Source organism: Syzygium oleosum, unplaced genomic scaffold, assembly GCF_021117445.2.
Source record: "Syzygium oleosum isolate NSW1041296 unplaced genomic scaffold, Sole_v2.1 Sole_v2.02, whole genome shotgun sequence".
In the NCBI taxonomy this organism is placed as follows: Eukaryota; Viridiplantae; Streptophyta; class Magnoliopsida; order Myrtales; family Myrtaceae; genus Syzygium; species Syzygium oleosum.
This window is the reverse complement of record NW_026607486.1, coordinates 3,630,567-3,654,202: the sequence shown is the minus strand read 5'-3', so window position 1 is coordinate 3,654,202 and position 23,636 is coordinate 3,630,567. Positions and strand designations below refer to the sequence as shown.

The 23,636-nt window shown below is 38.3% G+C and overlaps 1 protein-coding gene across 1 annotated transcript; it reads right to left on the bottom strand.

Moving 5' to 3' along the window:
• Window positions 1-16,981: 16,981 nt before the first annotated feature.
• Window positions 16,982-21,531, bottom strand: LOC115667256 (metal transporter Nramp7.2-like). Its single transcript, XM_030588864.2, has 13 exons — window positions 21,325-21,531; window positions 21,107-21,194; window positions 20,259-20,299; window positions 20,051-20,129; window positions 19,849-19,953; window positions 19,637-19,746; window positions 18,622-18,803; window positions 18,433-18,502; window positions 18,106-18,279; window positions 17,911-18,015; window positions 17,685-17,816; window positions 17,489-17,584; window positions 16,982-17,320 (listed from the first exon to the last, which is right to left on the bottom strand). The coding sequence occupies exons 1-13, from the start codon at window positions 21,529-21,531 to the stop codon at window positions 16,982-16,984; spliced, it is 1,728 nt and encodes a 575-aa protein (XP_030444724.1).
• Window positions 21,532-23,636: the final 2,105 nt, after the last annotated feature.

The following is a 23,636-nucleotide window of genomic DNA, read 5'->3' as shown; positions in this document are numbered from 1 at the left end:
CTTTCTGGCCATTTGGTGTATGGAATATCATCAAGTGTGAAATAGTATTTGGAAGTTGAAGATCCAGAACGAGAGTTCTGATCATGAAGATTCACTATTTCTAGCTCAGATGAGTTTGATTCCATATTATCTTCAGGAGGATCGGCCATAAGAATAACAGGTAAAGTTTCTGGTTTAGAAAGTAAAGTTTCTTTTGAAGAAAAAGTGGCTGACTCTGAAGCTATCTCAGAGCTAAAACAATCATTTTGCTTGGTAGAGTTAATGGCAGCAATAACTAGTAACTTTTGTTGACTTTGGTCTCATAGAGAAGCTTCTAATGGATTCGAGACCATATGACAAGAAGGATGTTCTTGGGAAGGCTCTAGGATGTCTGGTTTCTTTTCTGGCTTTAATTTCTTTTGGTTTTTCCATCTCATGGATACGATTTCGAAGTGTAACAATAGCACTTCGATCTGTTTTTGGTGCTTCTGCAATGATTGAGGCAGTTGAAGTAGCCTTTGGAGTAGAAATCTCTATCCGAGATGGGTGCCAGGATTGAGAAAATGGATTGGGCATAGCAACAAATTTTCCTTCTTCGAGGAGCTTAATTTGCAGATGTAATTTTTCCATTTCAGCAGTCTGGTCTTCCAAATAATGATGGGAAATATATTTGCCCGATTCCATCTGCTGTAACTTCTTCTGGAACGTCTCAAGCAATTTGTTTGTTACTAGAACCATTTGATCAACCTTTTGGTCAACATGATCAAGACGAGCTTGGACAGTTGAGAATTTTGCATCAATTATCTTGAGAATATTATTTTGTGCTAGAGTATTTTCTGACTGCCAATTCAAAACAGCTTCGGCAGCAGTAACTTCCTTTTGTCTCCCATGATCATCAATGTCCATAGGATTTGGGATTTTCGGCATATGACGGAATTGATGGTGAGCATCGGTAAACTCTTCTAATGCTGAAAAATGAGTACTATAATTGGATCTTTCTAAAGGTGGAAAGTATGAAGGATGAAACATACAGATAATTGGGAGTACTGGTGGTGGTTTTGGTTTAGGAATACATGGAAGCTGAGGTGTTTTGGGTAATTCCAAAGGACATGAATTTTTCATAACCCATTTTTAGATGGGTTTATAAAAGGGTGAAATAACTGACTTTGTGGTGGAGTTTTTCTGGGTGGTAATTGTGGTGGTGAAGGAGGTTCGCAAGGTTCACGAACTAGAGGAGAAGTTTGTGGCCAAGGTGGTCCATATGAAACCATGAATTGGTATCTTCCTCCATCCTCTCCAAGTGGTCCTATGGTAGGATCTCCACCAAGATATTTCTGGTAGGACTATCTTTGGACCGCTTCTTTTTCCTTTTGGATGGTTTGTCATCTTCAACATCATCTGAAAACTTTGTACAAAGGGACCATTGACAATCAAGATCCCAAAAGCAGTGTCCTGTTCGAGGATCCCTGTAAAAATGAATTGGTCATCCTTCTTGATCAAAATACTCGATAATAGATTTTGGATTTGAGTCGCTTTCTTCAATAGGAATATCAGCATGACAGGGTTGCATCATAAAAATAGTAAGGAAAATAGAAGAAGAGATTTCTTCCATTTCCTTTCTAAATTTAATAACAACCGTATCATCTTTCTTTTTTGTGAACTGGGATTCCATGGACTGGAAATGCCTGGAATTTTGATGGAGCTTTTCATAGTTAGTTACCCAAGTATTAGGGACTAATTTAACTAATTGATTCCGAGAAATTTATCTAGGTACATGGACAAAGGAAGTTTGGTAATTATCCACTGAGATAAAAAGAGCATCCTCAATGCTAGGAAAATTAAGATCAATAACATGATTTTGGATTCGGTATACCATTTGGTAGTGTAAAGCGGCAATTATAGAATCAGGAGTTTGAGGAGCTCCGATAAGTTGTAGTTAAACTTTAAGAGTAGAAAGGAGTCTTGGGTCCATAATGGCCATGTTAAAATTTGGAAATAGCGTAACAAACACTGTTCCAGCATTAAGAGTGGTTTGGATTGTACCAATACAAGCATATTGGTAATCCAAAAAACGAGTATCTAGAAGAGCCATGCGAGCAACGACAGATAATCCTTTTCTACCATGGAAGGATAAAGCAAGATGGATAGTACCAAAGTGAAGATGCGTATACCTTTGCTTTGCCCATTGACGAGGAAAATCAGAAGGTATTTGTAGGGTAACAAAATGTTCTTGCTAAGTAACAAGAATAGGATGCTGATCGAATCGGGATGACTAGACATACTCCTTAACTTTTCGGGGTGTATGTTTAATGTGCTGTTTGACAGAACGCAGAGAAGAGAAAGAGGGGGGTTTGGCGAAAGTAAAATATGGATTGATAAGGGGAAGACGAGTTTCCGAAATTTTGTTATCTTCATTAAGGTATGAAACCTCATAAAGAAAGTTAATTTTAGAAACATTTGAAGCACGAAAATCTAAAGGGGCAGTAACTGCAACTGGGGGACTGGAATCAGTAGAATTACTCATGATGGAACAAGTCTACCTTTTTGACCTGATAATTCATCTAAAAACAAACAGTTTTGTTGAATAGACCGCTGGCTCTTATGCTAGGTAATGGCTTACTAAGATGCAAATAAGGGAAAACGAAGAGAAGGCTCGTGGCAGATATACTATCCTACACACAAACAGCTCTCCACGCCTCTATAAAAGGGACTGTCTTTTAACAACCAAGCTCCCCTTCGAATTTTGATTTGTACCTTAGAACTCCTTTATAGTAACATAATTTTGATGCACAAGTTCCATATCATGGCAAGTGCAGACCATACTACCATAACTAATCAGCACTCATACATTTGTTTAAAGGATTATACCAGGCAAAAGGCAAAAGTGGAGATTTAGGGATTCATAATGCACACAAGTTTTATTTTTGCTCTGATACCAGGTAAAGGGGTACTAAGATGCAAATCAGGGAAAACGAAGATAAGGCTCCTGGCAGATATACTATCCCATACACAAACGGCTCTTAAGGCCTCTATAAAAGGAATTGCCTTTTAGCCACCAAGCCCCACTTCGGATTTTGATTCGCACCTTAGAACTGCTTTATAGTAGTAGAATTCTGATGCACAGGTTCCATATCATGGCAAGTGCAGAGCATACTACCAGGACTAATCAATATTCATATGTTTGTTTAAAGAATCATACCAGGCACAAATGCTTAATTAGGACCGCTTAGAAGTCTCTCAATCACCCAATTGGCTCTTCTTCGCTCCTTTTCCCTCTTCACACACACCATGTCATTTTGAAGTGAGGTCACATCTTCCTGCTACAAAAGCATTTTACTCAATATCACATCCCTTTTTCATTTTTTATTCCCAATTTCTATTGTTTTCACCCTTATCAAAGAAACAATTTTCATTATGAGTCCACTTTTTAATAGTTTATTCTCAAAGGATTTCTTTTATCGGGATATTTTAAAAGGATCGAGATGCTCTACATTTACCGCTAAAATAACCATTGAATCATCTCCTAGAATCTAATGGAAGTTTGAATCAATTCTCAAACCGTAAACTAACTTGTCAATTTATTCTTAAATTGAGAGGATAATATGTATCTATATACTTTTGCGAGAAACAACCGATCGAAAAATAAAATAAGCTAAAAAAGGATATAAGTCGGATACTTAATTTACGTGGTTCTGTCGGTGGAACCGACTTTACGAGAACAGAAACATGAGATTACACTATAAGTCAAGCGATAAAATGGAAACTACAATCACACTCGAGCCAATTGGGTGATAGAGTTAATGGCAGCAATAACTGGTAACTTTTGTTGACTTTGATCTCGTAGAAAAGCTTCTAATGGATTCAAGACCATATGAGAAGAAGGAGGTTCTTGGGAAGGCTCTGGGATGTTTGGTTTCTTTCTGGCTTTAATTTCTTTTGTTTTTTCCATCTCACGGATACGATTTCGAAGTGTAACATTATCACTTCGATTTGTTTTTTGTGCTTATGCAATGATTGAGGCAATCGAAGTAGCCCTTGGGGGAGAAATCTCTATCCGAGATGGATGCCAGGATTGAGAAAATGGATTGGGCGTAGAAACAAATTTTCCTTTTTGGAGGAGCTTAATTTGCCGACGTAATTTTTCTATTTCAGCAGTCTGGTCTTCCAAATAATGATGGGAAATATATTTGCCCGATTCCATCTGCCATAACTTCTTTTGGAACATCTTAAGCAATTTGTTTGTGACAAGAGCCATTTGATCAACCATCTGGTCAACATGATCAAGACAAGCTTGGACAGTTGAGAGTTTGTATCAATTGTGTTGAGAACATTATTTTGTGCCCGAGCATTTTCTGACTGCCAATTCAAAACAACTTCGGGAGCAATAACATTCTTTTGTCTCCCATGATCATCAACATCCGTAGGATTTGGGATTTTTGGCATACAACGGAATCGATGGTGAGCATCGGTAAACTCTTCTAATGCTAGAAAAGGAGCACTAGAATTGGATCTTTCCAAAGTTGGAAAGTCCGAAGGATGAAACATATAGACAACTGGGAGTCCTAGTGGTGGTTCTGGTTTTGGAATTCATGGAAGCTGAGGTGCTTTGGATAATTCCAAAGGACATGAATTTTTCTTAACCCATTTTATGGATGGGTTTATAAAAGGGTGAGATAACTTACTTATATGGTGTAGTTTTTCTGGATTGTAATGGAGGTTCACAAGGTTCAGGAACTAGAGGAGGAGCTTGTGGTCGAGGTGGTCCATATGAAACCATGAATTTGTATCTTCCTCCATCCTCTCCAAGTGGTCCTATGGTAGGATCTCAACCAAGATATTTCTGGTAGAGACTATCTTTGGACCGCTTCTTTTTCCTTTTGGATGGTTTTTCATCTTCAATATCATCTGGAAGGTTTGTACAAAGGGAACGTTGACAATCAAGATCCCAAAAGCAGTGTCCTATTCGAGCATCCATTTAAAAATGAATAGGTCGTCCTTCTTGATCAAAAGACTCGATCATAGTCTTCGGATCTGAGTCGCCTTCTTCAATAGGAACATCATCATGACAGGGTTGCATCATAAAAATAGTAGGAAAAATAGAAGAAGAGATTTCTTCTTTTTCCTTACTAAATTTAATAACAACCGTACCATCTTTCTTTCTTGTGAACTAGGATTCCATGGACTAGATAGGCCTGAAATTTTGATGGAGCTTTTCATAGTTAGTTACTCAAGTATCAAGGAGCAACTTAACTAATTGATCCCGAGGAATTTGTCTAAGTACATGGACACATGAAGTTTAACCATTATTCATTGAGATGAAAAGAGCATCTTCAGTGCCAAGAAAATTAAGATCAATAGCATGATTTTGGATCCGGTATACCATTTAGTAGTGTAAAGTGGCAGCTATAGATTTAGGAGTCTGAGGAGCTACGGTGAGCTATAGCTGAACTTTAAGAGCAGAAAGGAGTCTTGGGTCCGTAATGGCCATGTTAAAATTTGAAAATAGTGTAACAAAAACTGTTCTAGCATTAAGAGTGGTTTAGATTGTATTAATACAAGCATGTTGGTAATCCAAAAAATGAGTATCCATAAGGGTCATGTGGGCAACAACAGGTAATCATTTTCTACCATGGAAGGATAGAGCAAGATGGATAGCACTAAAGTGAAGACGCGTATACCTTTGCTGTACCCATTGACGAGGAAAATCAGAAGATATATGGAGAGTAACAAAATGTTCTTGCTGAGTAGCAGAAATATGATGCTGATCGAATCGGGATGACTTGACATACTCCTTAATTTCTTGGGGTGTATGTTTAATGAGCTGTTTGATAGAACAAATATGAGAGAAAGAGGGGCATTTGGCGAAAGCAGAATATGGATTGATAAGGGGAAGATGAGTTTCCGAAATTTTGCTATCTTCATTAAGGTATGAAATCTCATAAAGATAGTCAATTTTAGAAACATTTGAAGTACGAAGATCTAAAGGGGCAGTAACTATAACTGGTGGATTGGAATCAATAGAATTACTCATGATGGAACAAGTCTACCTTTTCTACTTAGTATCAGAGCCAATGCTCTATTCAGCATACCTGTTTGTTTTTAGACTTTGATATCATGTGTGATTTTGTGGGATTACTGCCAATTGTTCTAAAAGTTTAAGCTATTAGATAAAGGTGTGTTTTAATATTTAATTACTCTAATAGTCTCTGCAAAGATAAATCCAAATACTTCGATAAATATACCCGAATAATAATTAATACTCTTTCATTGGACATGCCCTCCTCTTCCTTCCGCAATGTGCGTCCAAAGAGATGTCAATCTTTGACCGAATGATTAATCAAACCAGATTGATTCAAATCAAGCTGAACTAGCTGCCCTTAAACAAGAGTTATAATATGATGTTCCAACCAGTAAAATTCGACCGCTATCCCATCCACTTAGCAGAAAATTGCTTCTAATGCTTTTAAAGACCCTCCACTGTGGCTCCTTTGACCTTTGGAAAGCCCTTTTTCAGTTGAATCTGACAATTTGGAATTTAATGGAGTTATGACAGTGTGAAGCATTGATAGAGTAGGACAGGAAAAGAGTTAATATGTTAAATTAATGAACCCATCAACATCATAGCTTCTCTTTTTCATAAAAAAAAAACGTCATAGCTTCTCTAATATAATATTGTCTGACGTCTTTAAAAGGTGGCAAAATTGATTCTCTTATAAGGTAAGGTCCATGCCTCTCTTCAATCAATTTGTGCTTTCCATATAGTAGGAATGGTCCATGCCTTTCTCTCTGTTGTCCACTTTTATTACACATTATGCTCTATAGAAAAATAATGGGGATTGTACTTTGAGATACATTGGTGAACACTTTCTTTCTTCTTTTTTTTTTTTTTAAATTTGAGAGAATTTTGGATATGCTTTGATGAATTTGACTGACCTATATCGACTCATTTTTTGTCGAGAGTAGACACCTTATCAAAAGGGGTCGATTCCCTGTTTTGAGGGTTCCAACTCTTGTTAAAAGATCGAAACTTCTATGTTTAGCCACAATTTGCTCATCAAAATATAAAGGGTTCAATAGCCGCTTGGGCATGGAGGGTCAGGCAGGCCCTAGTCGTGTTTTACTAAACATATCACCAATATTTACTAAACTATAGAAAATCTTTTAGTCGTTTTTTCGACTTTGAGTATAGAAGATGTCATTGGTTTATTTTTTTTTAAACTATTAGATATAATTATCAATAGAGGGTGTTTACCACAAAACATGTACATGGTCTTCCAAAGTAAAGAAGGAAGGGACGACGCCTTTCTCTTGCACAAATGGTGAAGTAACAATACAAAAACTAAGGATCAGTGTTTTGATAAATCATATTGGACATAATTTTTTTTGGTGAGAAAGCATTCCTCGTGAATCCCTAGTAGGAACTCATGCTCTGCCAACATCCGAGCCTCCCATTTACCTCCAAGTTCCAAAATGAATCTCCATGCTCTGCTATTTGAGTTATAAAAAATTAATTAATGGTGGCTATACCTATTGTATCACAACTGTCACTCAATTTAAGCATCTTATCCTATATATTTGATATTCCAATGAGCTAAACTCGATGACATTTATGGCATGAATAATCGCATTCCCACTATTAAATTCTGGCAGAACAAGTGTTAATTCTTATACATATAAAACATTACTACTCTTCTTGCTATGTCTTTGTCAATGCAGTGAGTAGTGGGGCGGGCTGATAAAGTCAAATATTACTACTTTGTGCAGACATTTCCGCATCGAGCGATATATTTTTTTAGCTGATTTTTGACATATGGTCTATATGGAGGGTAACCTGTACACATCAAATTAATGTGCGAACAAACTTTGTTGATACTGGCACGCTCATGGTGTGTTTATTTAAAAATTATATATCTTACTATTGTATTAAAAGCCCCACGGAAATAGGAATGATTGCCACGATGCTTGCATTAGTCATTTTTTAGATAACAAAAACAGAAGTTGCATACCATTTAAGTGTTGTCATTACATCTGTCTATCCAATGTTAGTTTAATCCTAACAAAGGGCTTGGTGGTTCACTTGAAGATTTTAATCATTGTTCTATATTTAATTTGAATATTCTAATTTACTATGGAATCGAGTTTTTTTTTTTGCCATTGTCACTGTTAATATATTTATGCAATGTTTTTGGCGCGGTAAGCTTTTATTATTAAAAAAGGAAAAACAATGAATTCTAACAACCAGAAGACTTGATTGCACAAAAAATGTCAAGAGGATAAAATTCAGAAAACTAGTTAAGTTGTAGGGGTTGAAAGTGAATTAAATCCTAAATCCTCAAATGACATACATTCACGAATGATGTAGTAAAGACCGTTCATTCTACAGAATGAAAAGAAGAGGATCTTCACAAGTACAGGAAGAGAAGCGATATATGTCATCGTCCAAGTGAAAGGATGTGCTGTGCAATAATTGTACTAACAAAGTTACAGATATATATATATATATATAAGACTCGAAAAAGGTGGTATCTCGAAAAATTGTATATTTTAGTGCTCTAATAAACCTCCCCATGAGGATATATTGTGTATTAGTTATATTGTGTTCACATCATCTATAGAGCAAGAAGCTAAAAATGTGAGACTTTCCAACATCCAAATCCAAAGTTGATTGGTTTAGACATTCGGTCAACTCGTTATATCAAGTTAGCCATATGATCAATTAATAGTTTTTCTTCTCCTAATGATAACATTAGCATACATAAATTTTCTCCCTTGTTATTTTACTTCAATCGAAGCAAACACTAGAATCACTAAATGTACACTCACCTGCTTGTAAGTGGATTACCCATGACATAAGTTTGACATAGCAAACTCTGAACTACCTCGTGTAAAAATTTAATATTGAGATCGGGGCAATTTGCTTGTCATATTAAAAACGAATATTTGGACGAAACTCGTATCATCAAATATGAAAAGTTTTAAGTATATACTGCCAATGTAAAGCGATCTTTATCGACCCTTGATTCTATAAGGGTTTTAATTATACACCGCTTTCAAATAACTCAAACTTGGGAAAAGTGCCAAAAAAGTCCTAAACCTTTTGCATTGGTGCCAATTTAGTCCTAAACCTTTTTTTGGTGCCAATTGAGTCCTAAACCTTTTGCATTGATGCCAATTTAGTCCTAAACCTTTTTTTTGGTGCCAAATGAGTCCGAAACCTTTTGCATTTGTGCCAATTCAGTCCTAAACCTTTTGTCTCTGTGCCAATTCAGTCCTACCGGTCAATTTTGGCCGGATTTTGCTGACGTGGACGCCAACCAGTCGGCGGCCGGTCACCGGCGCTGATGTGGACAACTTTAATAAAATATTTTAATATTTTTTTGAATTTTTTTTCTTTTTCTCTCCCCTCCCTCCAGCCGGTCGTCGAACCGGCGATCGGCCGGTGGCCAAAGGCCGGCGTCGGCGAGGCTCGCCCTCGCCGGCCACTGGCGAGGGCGGCCTCGCGCTAGGCGAGGCTCGACCTCGCCGGATCCGGCGAGGTTGGGCCTCGCCCGGCCGCCGGCGAGGCTCGCCCTCGCCGCGACGGCGAAGGCGAGCCTCGCCATGGCCGGGCGAGGCCCGACCTCGCCAAATTCGGGCGAGGTCGTGCCTCGCCTAGCCGCGGCGAGGCTCGACCTCGCCGGATCCGGTGAGGTCGGGCCTCGCCCAACCATGGCGAGGCTCGAGCCCTCGCCGCCGGCCTCCGGCGAGGGCTCGAGCCTCGCCATGGCCGGGCAAGGCCCGACCTCGTCGGATCTGGCGAGGTCGAGCCTTGCCGACGCCGGCCTCTGGCCTCTGGCCACCGGCCGGTCGCCGGTCTGGTGACCGACTGGAGGGAGGGGAGAGAAAAAAAAAGAAAAGAAAAAAATTCAAAAAAATATTAAAATATTATTAAAATTGTCTACGTCAGCGCCGATGACCGGCCACCGCCCGGTCGGCGTCCACGTCAGCAAAATCCTGCCAATATTGATCGAAAGGACTGAATTGGCATAAAGACAAAAGGTTTAGGACTGAATTGGCACCAATACAAAAGTTTTAGGACTCAATTGGCATCAAAAAAAGGTTTAGGACTTTACCCAAAAAAAAAATGTTTAGGACTAAATTGGCACAAATGCAAAAGGTTTAGGACTCAATTGGCACCAAAAAAAGGTTTATGATTAAATTGGCACCAATGCAAAAGGTTTAGGACTTTTTTGGCACTTTTCCCCTCAAACTTCTATTATACTTTTCTACTAGCGATGTTTCCTGCAATTACTCATCAAATGATAGTGAAATTCAAACCGCGGTGACCATCTTTACCTCTAACTCAACATCCAAAGTTTCTGAAAGGAAAAAGAAATTCCAGATCTGAGATATTTAAAGTGAGACTAGAGTCAAACCATGCCTTCTTGCATCCCCACTATTCTTATACATATACATTGCCAGGGCCATGCTCGAGGACGACATTCGATATAATTCCAGAGCTGCGAAAGCAAAATCACATAAAATCTAATTAATTTCTAGGATTTGCAAAAAAAAAAATTAAAAAAAGTAATTTTCAAGATTCTTATCTTGTGTTCCGATTTTGATGATGTATAATAACCAAAAAATTGAGGCCGGGTCACTTGAACTCGGAAGACAATGGTTGACTTTACCAATTTCTTCCAGCCTTTATTATATCTTCTGTCTTTCCTTTTTCCCTCGTGAAAAATTGCCCTCTTGCTTTTCATTCTCTCTTTTCCTCTCTCGTGAATCATATTTATTTTTTTATATTTTTTAATTTTCCATTTCAAGCGACTTCTGAAATGGAATGGGAAATTCCATAAAATTAAATGTTTACGTAAATTTTTATCATAGACATTTGGATTGCATCTTTTGATATCAGCCCCTTCTGTCATTTTCTATTAGGTACAAAGCACAGACATTAACTTGTTATTTGCTCTTGTCATACACCAAGGTCGGAATGGATTCGAGTATTATGATATATATATATATATATATATATATATATATATTGTTGGGAAAACATATTCACTGATCGACATATTCAAAACACATTCGAAGAACGTGGAAAACGTGCCCAATAATCAACAAATTGTATCACCGATCGTACAGGCATATCGAACATACCCGGTATTTCCACAAATTAAATGCCACTTTGCACACTTGAGAGCGATCCTCGATTGTCTTTAGTGCCCACTTGTGTATCGAATGAAAACCAGAGAACACTTACTCACAAAGAGGTGTCTTATTGCGTATATGAAAAATCACGTTCGTTTTTTTTTTTTGGAGACAACTATTTATAGTAAAAGGCAAATAACCACCTTGTGGGCCTTGTGATTCATGTGCCGGGTTTGGCCCATCTTGGGCGGCCCACCCATTATGCCTTTCATCTCCCACTCACTCACGATGGGCTAAATACAACTCTCTTCTTTGCAAAGTTCATATTGGCAAATAATCTATGCAATAAAATACTTCGAGAGCTCATTGTCATATATCTATTAGGAATATATAACAGCTCAAATTGGGCATATTTATCCAGAGTAGAATCAGTATACAGTTCCCTAGATCAATCAGTCACGTTTATATCTCTCTTGATCTCTTTTAGTATCTCGTATATTGTATTTACAATTATGATTTACTCAAAATCATAATTGGTCGACCTGTGAATACAAAAATAGAATGTGACATCATAAACAAATTGATCTTCCTCTTTCCTTAAACCTCTCCATTTCAGTCCAACTCGCTTTTCTAGAAATGCCCCGTTAGATCGAATTATCATGATCATTGGCAACACCCTAAGATAGCAAATACTGAATAGAAATTTTGAGAATAAGTAAGAGTTGTGAGGGCACTTAGTTGAGGAACTGTTTTCCTCAAGAGTCTCGCATGGCTTAAAAGTTGAGATTATAACTTTTGCCAACTCTTATCGGTCATTTCATGCATACGTAATATGAAATACGTATTACGGTATTCTCTCATTTCCCGTAGAGCGTATGTCTTTACCCTCAATACCGTACAGATGATAGTTCAGATATACCCAATGTCTAACTTGAGTTCACAAATCTACTCTATTTATAAGCATATATCAGAACTCACATCTGGCATTAAAGACAGGTAAAGTGAAATATATGGGTTTATTTCACTTTTGAACATAATAAACAATATGTCCTCATCTTAACATTCTGTTAAGGCGACATCCATGCTTCAAGCTTGAGCTCTCAATTATCACCTAGATAATAAGCTTAAAACTGTCTCATATCTATTCATCACACAGTGAGTAGAGGCGATTACCCTTGTGAGTGGGTTAATCTCTTATCTGTCCGACATACCTTTTCAATATAATGCACTTACCATCGACATTCATAAATGTCATGTAAACTCATAGGCATTAATAATGACAAACTTCATTAATAGTGAACATCCAAGAAAAATTATAATATTTAGTACATCATATTCTACACAGTCCTAGAGATCTCACATGACCATGGAAAACTTCTCTAGAAATCGGCTTCGTCATAGGATCTGCTATCATCCTTTGTATAGATATGTACTTCACGTTCACTTTTTTTCGTACAACCATGTCCTTAACATAATTATACTTGATATCTATATGTTTAGTCTTTTCATGATGCTTGAGATTCGTAGTGTATACTATTGCTGCTTGGCTATTACAATAGACCAATACTGGGTTTGCAGTATTCTTAGTAACATCTAAGTGATCAAAAAATCTTCCAAGCCAAACAGCTTCTTGTGCCGCTGTTGATAGAGCCACGAACTTGGCTTCCATTGTGGATAAAGCTACACACTGTTGCTTCTTATTGCTCCAAAATATGACGCCATTATTCCGTAAGAACACATATCCAAAGGTAGATTTCCTTTCCTTTAAATCTCCTTCCGAGTCAGCATCAATATAGCCTTTAAGGTGCAGATCACTTCCTTGATAAGTCAACACATAGTCAACACATAGTCTCCTTCCTTGAGCGACATAAGTCAACACATAGTCGGCACTTCCTTTTAGATATCTCAAGATTCTTTTGATGGCGATCCAATGTGTTTGACCTGGATTGGATTGGTATCTACTTACCATTCTAATCGCATAACAAATATCAAGTCTTGTACACATCATAGGGTACATCAAGCTTCCAACAGCACTAGCATATGGAACATGTTCTATTTGCTCCTTTTTTTTGGAGTCTCAGGACACATTATGTCGCTCAATGCTTCGCCTTTTGCAATAGGAGTATCTATTGGTTTACAGTCTTGCATACGAAATCACTTAAGGATTTTATTCACATACGTCTCTTGTGAAAGGGATAAAGATTTCTTTGAACGATCTCTTAAAATCCTAACTCCAAGAATGTATGCAGCTTCACCCATATCTTTCATCTCAAAATTGAAAGATAACCAATTCTTGACTGTATTAACAAACTCTATACTGCTTCTGGCAATTAGTATATCATCAACATATAATGACAAGATCACAAATTGATCTTTGGATCTTTTGATATATACACAGTTATCTTCACTAATCATTACAAAATCATATGCCATTATAGCATTGTGAAAGCGTATATACCGTTGTCTCGAATACTGCTTAAGGCCATATATCGACCTCAATAGTTAGCACACATTTTGCTCTTGGCCCTTTTTAATGAAATCAACAAGTTGTTCCATATAAATTTCTTCCTCTAATTCTCTATTGAGGAATGCAGTCTTTACATCCATTTGATGTAATTCAAGATCCATACTAGCTACTATTACCAGAATAAGGCGAATAGAGATAAATCTAACCATAGGAGAAAAAGCTTCTTCAATTCAACTCCTTCCTATTGATTATATCCTTTCACCACAAGGCGAGCCTTATACCTCTCAACTGAGCCATCAGCCTTACGCTTTATTTTGAGAACCCACTTGTTCCCAATAACTTTGCGTCCTTTTGGAAAATCAACCAATTTCCAAACTTGGTTTGATCTTAACGACTCCATTTCCTCTTCCATTGCATTCATCCATTTTTCCTTATCAGGACATATTAGAGCCTCATTGACATTATTTGGGTCATCTTCATCCTGTGGGGCGATCATAAAAGTTAGAGCCTCATTTACATTCGTGGACTCATCTTTATCATGTTGATTGATCATAAAAACTTATCCTTCGATGTCAAACGTCGACAAGGAATGCAATTACAACTTGATTGTCGTATGGGAGGCTGAACTCCAGATGATTCACCACGCTCCATTGCACCCCCACTCGGATTAGATAATGGCGATGTCGTCTCATCAAGTGGTTGCAATTAAGATTGGTTTGCACTCAACTCCCCACTTGTCACAATACTCCCACTAACTTCACTATCACGATCCATAAATTCGTATAGTGAGTAATCTCCACCTTTTTCGCGCTTTTTAGGAAATTCATTCACTAAGAATGTGACATCCCGTGATTCGAATTTAGTTATACTTCCGCTTTCTTGCCACCTATGAATATATACCCTTTTGAGTGCTCTGAGTATCTTATGAAAATACTCTTTTTGTCTCTTGGGTCCAATTTTCCATACTTGTGAGAGGATTCACGAGTATAGGTAGCACAACCCCAGTGTTTTAGAAAGCTTAAATCAGGCTTTCTGCTTGTCCATAACTCATATGGAATTAAAGTAACTGATTTAGAAGGCACACGGTTAAGTACATAGACAACAATTAACAAAGCATCACCCCAAAATGTGATATGTAAATTAGCTTGTGCCATCATTGACCTAACAATTTCTATTAAGGTTCTGTTTCTCCTCTTCGCAACACCATTTTATTGAGGAGTTTGTGGAATAAACAGTTGCCTTTCTATTTCCTTTTCATCACATAAATTTTTGAACTAATCAGACAGATATTCTCGACCCCGATCGGATCTTAATGTTTTTATTTTTCTGTCTAATTGATTTTTCACTAATCTCATAAATCTTTTAAAGCAACTTAATGCCTCGAACTTATGAAAAATCAAATCAATATGTCCGAATCGAGTATAATCATCAATAAATGTGATGAAATAAACAACCCCGTGCCTTGTTCTTACGTTCATTGGACCACAAATGTCTGTATGGATTAATTGCAAAGAAAACTCAGCTCTTGTTCCTTTTCCAAATGGTTTTCATGTTGTTTTTCCTTCTAGGCAATGCTCACATATAGGCAAATCAACCTTTTCAATATTCCCCAATAAGCCCTCTTTGGCCAATCTATCCATTCTTTGTTGGCCAATATGGCCAAGTCTAACATGCCACACATTCACATCATTCTCATAAGAATCAAAGGATATAAATAAGGAATAACTAACGTTTACTTCACAGTAGTTAATATCCAATATAATGAAACCATCCAGAAAATATCCGGAACCATAATAACTTATTTCTAAAGACAAGTCTACATCATTGTTATGGAAGTTAACATTGAAATCAAGTCTTACTAAAACCAACACCGAAACTAAGTTCCGACGAATTTTTGGAGCAAATAACACATCATGTAAGAATAATGTGCGTCCACCGTACATATGCAATTGATAGGTGCCAATGCCTTTGACTTCCACTCTGGAATTGTTCTCCACATATATCTACTTCGTTCTTTGTGGAACTCGTCGGAACTCCTCAAAGGCTTCTCTGTCCTTCGCTATATGGTCTGTGGCTCTCGAGTCTACAGTCCACAAAGTGACCCTTCTTGCTACAATTGTAACATTTCACCCTTGAAATGTTCTTCTTGAAAGGATGTTTTCCTTTCTCCCGTTGGTTGAACCTCGGTTTCTTGATTGAGGGATTTGCTCCTTTGCCTTTCCACTTCTTTAACCCACTTGGATGCTTCCACTTGGAGCCCGAAACTCCATGTGAGCTAGAACCAACAAAGTAAATGTCGGTTTCTAGCTCAGCCACAAAGAGGCGGTCCTCTTCTAGCTCAAGATGCCGCATAGCATTCTCAAAGGTTTTGATACCCTCATTGTGGATCAAGTGGATTTTCATGTTCTCCTAGCTTTGAGGTAAAGAACGGATTACTGCATGCACTTGTTCATCAGTGAGTATGTGGTCAGCATCCTTCAGCTCACTTATCATATTTGATATCCACCTCAAATGCTGTTTCATGGACTTTCTATGAGGCATTTTGTACGTGTCAAAATGAATAGTGAGTTGTCTCAATTTGGTCACAGAAGTTCGACTAAATCTTGCTGCCAGTGCGGCCCACATGTCTTTTGCCTTTTCGAAACATCCGAACTCTCGCATGATATCATTGTCCATGTTGCCTAGCAACGTAATATGAGGGAGAGAGTTCTTCCTTTTCCACGTAGCAAAGGCATCTTTATCCCTTTTGTGCTGGCTAGTAGTCCCATTCTTAGGTTCTTTCATTACTTGGTTAAGAGCTTCGAGTGCCTCTTGCTCTTCCAACACATACTGAATTTTGAGATTCCAAATCTCATAATTGTCGCCATTCAATTTCTCTCCCTTATTAAGTTCAACCACTATGTTATTAGTTGTTGAAGCCATTGTATCTGAACATTTCAGATATATACGTAGGAATTATTAATGCCTATCTTAATGCTTCAACAGCATCACAATTACATAAATCAATCATATTAATGAATAGTTTCACAAAAGATCTTAGAGTCGACAGGTCACTATGTTCCCAATTATCATCTAAGAATCTTAATTTGAAATTATCATTAACATAATCATTTATGTAAAAAGAATTTAGTTCTTCAAAAGTTATACAAAACTTTTAAGAACTTCCCACACATATAAAATGGCAATATCAACTAAGAAAGCCACTAATTTCCATAACCATACATTTCATAACACATTTACAAAAATTCGATAATATGAAATATCAACTTGAAATATGTACACAAGTGACTCCATATCATAAAGAAATAACATCAAGTGTACCTATGAAACATATAGATAGGAAAAGACTCATAGAATTCCCGATCATCGTTAGTAATGATGCTCTTCAATCACAACTTCCTATTCGGGCAGAGGGATATCGGCCAAATCTTCTCTGTATGGGATTTCATCTTCCCCCTCTTCTCCATCGGCATCCTTCAACCCGCTCTCTATGTGGCCCGATTTCGTCGGGTCGCGCTTGGTTGGCTCTATGAAAGTTATGACCGCGTCCTTCCGGATGGTCAGATAGATTACCGCCAAGATATAGACTGCCATTATGGGAAAAACAATGATCCCGAGAAATACGTTCGCCACTCTTGGTAGGCTGTTGTGAATTAGCCAACCCACAAAACCCGTGCTCAGGTAATATATGTTGATGCCGATTATTCCGAAGCCAAGAATCCACGAGATGACGATTATCTGCATGAAATTTTCATCAATATCAGGGTTGTTTATGCTTTAAAGATCGGCATTTTGGTCTAACGGTTCTTATTCATAAGGATGATTTCACTAGGTGCACTTGCGCACAGTGCCAGTGGACGAGCGAAGCAAGTAGCGATTGCTTTAAACTGGAAAATATCAACTTACAATGACGGAGTTCTTGTGTGGTCCCATCTTGGTCGTAGCGCTACTAAACTTGAGGAGAGGGATGAGAGAGAATGGAAGTTCAAAAGAAAGAATCATCTGCTCAGTTCCAAATAAAAAGTTTCTGCGATCAGTCAAAATTGGAAGAAAAACATGGAGAGAGGCAGATTTCAGAGGTTAGGGTCGACTAGTTACGAACCGATGCAATGATAATGAGTTGCCCTGCACCAGAAGATCCGCCTATAATTGAGACAATAAGACTCGGTATCATGGCGATGCTCCTTGTCAACAAGTTCCTTTTCCACTTCTTCATCTTTAGGTCCAGAAATCCCTGAATGTGATGCATACCGCGTTGAATTAGCAAGCTTAGTTTAAAGTAAATAAAGATGAATTCAATATCTAGCAATTTTTTCCCCTGAAGAGACCTGCATTATGAATTGCCCTGCATAGGAGCATGTGATGGTGGAACTCTGGCCGGATGCCAGCAGCGCGATGGCGTATACGGTCGAGCTTGATCTTCCCAACACATTCTGCATAGAATGACTTAGAGAATTTAAAGGGGAGAATTTTGGGGATAGCGGCGAATCCTGTATTACAAGAAATCACAAATGTTCATGCACCTTTAAAAGAAACGATGCAGAGTTAAGTGTGAGATTATTGCACGTGTTGTTATTGCTATTGGAGAGATTCTTGGCCGAGCAAACTGCGGCCGACACCGAGATCATTGCAACATTTATCAGACAGGCTACTAGCAATGCGAAACCGCTTTCTATAAGGAAATATCTGCAGGCATCCTGCGAAGTCAACAGAGCATCGGTCATTGATTGTCATTTCCCGAAAATAACAACAAAAGATAAAAAGGTGCTCACATACATTGGCACTGTGGTACTTATATAAACAAGCATATGCAGATTCATGTAAATTGTTCCAGTGGATATCATGCTTACATTGATGCCACGGACAGATTTCGGTACTTTCCTGGACAGCACCAATGCAGAATGGAGAAATAGGTTGTGCCTGTCAGAGAAAAAGAAGAGGATCAGTCAGAAGAACTGATCCAAAGACAATACGAGAGCGTGTCGAAGGTTACTTCACGGTGAGAGTAGATGTTTCTTATGTACAGGAAGAGAGCTTACGGCATGATGAGGGCACCCAGCAGAGCGATCGCATCGCCAGTGGCTCCATGACCGCTAAGCTTAGGGACAAACATGCCCCTCAGGACATCAGATGCAGGAGGCTTCACAAAACCCATTTCCCCCAAAAAACATGCTGCCATTATGAACACCAGCACTGCTATCAGCATCTCCAGCTTCCTTACCTGCAACAATTTCACAAGAAACCAGAAAATTTTGAGCAACACTAGTCGTGCATTGCAGAGTTGAAGGCCAACTTAATCTTAAAAAAGGCCCCCGACTCACCGGTTGACCAAATCTTCACAACTGACAATGCTATGCATCGCACGAAAGATGCACTTGAGATGCACAGACTATCCGGCCAGCAAAGATTTGGTCGACTAGTGAACTCAAAGCCTTAATTGAGACTAAGTTAGCAATTTCAGGACTTTAATTGAGACAAGATCCCCTCCGGGTCCTTTTTTGAGAAAACAGTCCCACTTCAGATCCTTATTTAAAATTTCCCAAATACAGAAACATACCATAAAGAACCAAGGATATCAGTTTCTCTTCTTCTTTTTTTTTGCTAAAAAGGATATCAGTTTCTCACTCTTTACTTTTGCTTGCACCAGAAAAAAAGACACTTCTCTAGACTTTGCCATGTAGTTTAATGACTCCCCACCAGATCAATATCAAGCAAAATTACTTATCAAGTGCTGGTTTCAGACAAGGAATTTCATCTTATACATAGCTTGTATAAGAATTAGTTTAATCAATGTTAGTTAGATGCATGACTCGTATCCTTTGAAGGTTTAGCTCCGGAATAAAGAATCAACTTTTTCAAATTCAAGAGGGTATCGTCACACATGGAATACGGCCCGTGCAAACTAACAGGCACACAGATTTGAAGTACCAAATATACGAGTACGAATGACAGAATCAGGCAAGGAAGGGGCTCGGCATACAAAAGGCAAGCAACAGCAATCTATAAAATAAAGAACATTCAGATGAACACAAACAAAAAAAATTACGAGCCTACCCCATATCTTTGTAGCCCAAGAAGCAGGAGTGTACTACAACCAGTGAGAAGAACCCCAACCCACAGTGGTATGTGGAACAGAATATTCAATGCAAAGGCTGTCCCAATAACTGCATATTAATGAAACTCACAAGATATCACTTACTCTATCATTAGAGGAAATAAACAAGATTATAAATGATAAAAAAAATTGATGTCCTGATAAAACATGCCTTCAGGTACATCTGCAGCAATCACAGCAACTTCAGCTAGCAGCCAGAGGCAATACTTCACCAGGACCGGATACTCAGCCTTGCATAGTTCTGCTAAGTGTTTCCCTGAAAAGATTCAATTCGAATAATAAAACCGAAAAAAGCCATGTAACCTATGTCATCTTTATGTATATGAAACTGGTATGGTGTTTTTCTCTTTTACCAGTGCTCACACCCAGATTTGCAGCAAGTGACTGGATGATTAGAGCAAACACCAAACCAATTAGTATCACCCACAGAAGCTGGAATCAGAAAACGCAAGGGTCAGTGCGAGACTTAATTCTCTCTCCCTCTGCTCCTCTTTCAGTTTATGTCAATTCTTCATTATAAAATGAGGAGTATAGTAGACCTACTAGAACTAATTTATTTACCTCATATTGATCACTGGCCCCAGCTTGAAGATCTGTTTCCACTGTAGCACAAAAAACCATAATTATATCTTTGTGAATTAAGAGGAAAAAAGAACCAGTACTACATTATATTCAGACTTAATTTTGATTCGAATGGTTGAAGGTCGATATGCAGCTGGTGCTCTATTAATAGTTTTCATTTTACAAGCTCGAGTTAACTCGATGAGATATTCTACAATCTTGAGCTTGGTTCGAGTCGCTTCACTAGCAAAACTACATTCGTTTTAAGCTTGAGCTCGAGCTGAAGTTCTGAAAGTATGATGAAATCCAAAAAGGATGTGCTTACATGAACACAAACGAAGATGTTCGACAATCCAATTACGATATCGAGCCGTTCGGTAAAGTATTTCGAATGCTCAAGCTCTATCAGTTCGACTTTTGATATCCTTTATCTAGAAAGGAATCGAGCCAAACTTGGGGAATTTGCAAGTCGAGCTCGAGTAATTCACGAGATACTTGACGGGAGTTGCACCCCGAGTGCTAACTTACTACCTTAATCGCTAATGTTACCGAGCGCATGTCAAGTTCTTACTAGCTTTAATCAGCCATGTGTCCATGGTTCGCAAGCAAATGGCAAAATGGTTTTGTTTCCATCCAATCTACATCAAGTTTTTCCATTCCAAATTTGACACTTGATCTTCAGAAGAAGAACTGGTGTTTTAAAAATATGTACTTTTTTCTGGTTAAAGTAACCAGTTGATTGGCATTCAATTTTGTATGAAGGGTCTCGTCAGAGTCAAGCAGACTCAAGACCATCACAACCTTTTTTTTCCCAATCGCGTTACATGCAGGTAGGGATAGAGATTTACTGTTTCCGGGGTCAAGGTAGGCGATTGAGACGAGGAAGCCGGGGCCCACATGAGACAGGAATTTTCTCCACCCGGGTGTCTGGTGATCATGAAGGACAATGAAATTAAGTCGTCAGTCACTTCTCAAAAATTTTTCTTTCGACATCCTTCACGTTATAGAAGCAGTACACCACAGCTCTTTGTATGGACAGCAAGAGAGCTATTAGAGAGAAAGGCACCTGATGATGATCGCCAGGCTCCTCATCAGGATGATGATCCACGCTTTTGTTGTCGTCGGTCGTACGAGGCGGTGCCGGCGGCAGGGTGCTCCTCCCCTCCAAGTTGATAGCCACTATGCGGTTGCTGCTACCGCCACCGCTGCCACCACGACCCCGAGACGACAGAACTGCATCATTGATCACTTGCTGGTCCTGCATCACTTGCATGCTCTCTCTCTCTCTTTTGTGAATTCTTCAATGAAGTTTATTGTGGCCGGAAGTGGTATTTATAGTGCATGGGAGAGAGGGTTAAAGAAGCATTTAATATGTCTGGACTTTCAATTTGGACAGCTTAGGAGTTTCTCTGTTTTACACCCAAAATGGATTTTGTTCCCTCCCCTACTCTCTTCACGCACACCATGCCATGGGAAGTGAGAGGTCACATCTTCTTACTACAAAATGATTTTACACAACACAACACCGCTTCTCTTTCTTTATTCCCAAAATTCTATTGTGTTCATTCTTATTAAAGAATCAATTTTCATCATGAGACAGCTTTTTAATAGTTTATTTTAAACAATTAGGATGCTCTCCATTTACCGCTTAAAAGGCTGCCGAATCTTCGTCTTGTTTAAGAACCCGCTGGGACAATGACACGGAAATTAACGGATTTTGCGATTAAAACCAATGCGGGAAGAAGAAATTACCAGAAAAATCAACAATGAACGATAAGAAATTCCAGATATTTACGTGGTTCGGTCATAGTATTGAATCTAACCAAGCTCTAAGTTACGTTCATAGCAACCTGCAAGTGTTATCTCATAAATTTTCACAGAAATTTCACTCTGGAAAACTCGCAAATGATATGTTGATTTTATCCTAATGATGAGCCCGAACTCTCTATGGAAGCCATCATTTCAACTATTGTGTCGAATGAAAACTAAACGTAAAGAAAAAAAACTCTCCACTTTCACTATCTGAGAAGTAAATTTTTGGTATTCACCAATCAAATGACAACTCATCAACAAACATATTAGTGTGAGTAATGTGCTTGACATCTATATGTTGGTCCGCTTGGAGTTAAAGAAATTATCTTATATTGTGCGAACCCTTTCGCTCCATTTAACCCAATTCCTGTCGAGTTTTTTAAGTTAAAGTTTCATATGTTCCTTAATCTTCATTTCAATTTTCTCTGCTCGGTTCCACACCTAATTCCACGAAACAACAACAATATGCACCACTTTGAATTGCTCTTTGTAAGGTATTCCTCATTTGTTGGGTATTCCTCACAAGGAGCTATTGTGATGCAACGGAACCATATAACAATTAAAATTGGAATTGGCACAATATCGCAAAGTAGTCACCTTTGCTCAAGGGAGAATTGAGATTCCTTTAATAAGAGGTTTCTTTCCGTGATCTTCTCTTGAATTTTGAAAACTTTTGTCGCTCCATCCTTGCATGGGCAAAGAAACCATGCTTGTCTTGATTATGCTACCGAAGGCTCCGGGAAAGTCAGAATAGAAGAGCACTAGTAAATTTTTATTTTATGATTAATGCATTCAGAAATTTGGTCTGACTTTTCGACGAATGTTGTCATCCGAAATACATGGATTGTGTAGTAAAAATGTCACCTCATGCCACACAAGGTTATCATGTTAGTTTCGGTGAAATATTAATCGATACTGATTAAGGGCATAAAGTACCACAAAATTAAAATTTTGATGCGTGGGTGGCTGAATTTGAACTTCAAAGAAAAATTCATTAATGATTATGGATCACTCGAGCATTTTCGACAAGTTTTACGGGAATTAGAGGATCCTATTCAATCAAATGCCTAGTGACAAACTTGGATGCTTCTCAACAACCTTTGCTTTTGTTTTTGTATATGATTCGAAAATAATAGAATCGACTTAGATGTTAAAATTCATTGTGTATATAGAACATAACTTTAAGAATAGATCACTAATACCCAATTTTGTTTTTGACTATTGATCATTCACATCCCGATACACCCGATCGACGTGGCAACGAGTATAAAATTAATTACATAAAATTTGTTCATGAAATTTAGCAACTGCATTTTTGGAGTATTTTTGTAGGATTTTCAGTCATTATCAGTGAGATGAGATTCAATTTGACCTTTAGCCGCATATTGCAATTTGCAGAATGTAACCTTGTTCTTACGCAGAGTCTTACGATTCTGTTTGACCAGATTTTCTGTGGGTTGCCACATCACTTGTCGCACACATAGGGGAGGCGACACATGTGACCTTAACCTTAAACCGGTGGAGTTGCACAAGATGTCTCAAAATTTCTGAGGATGGATCCAAAAT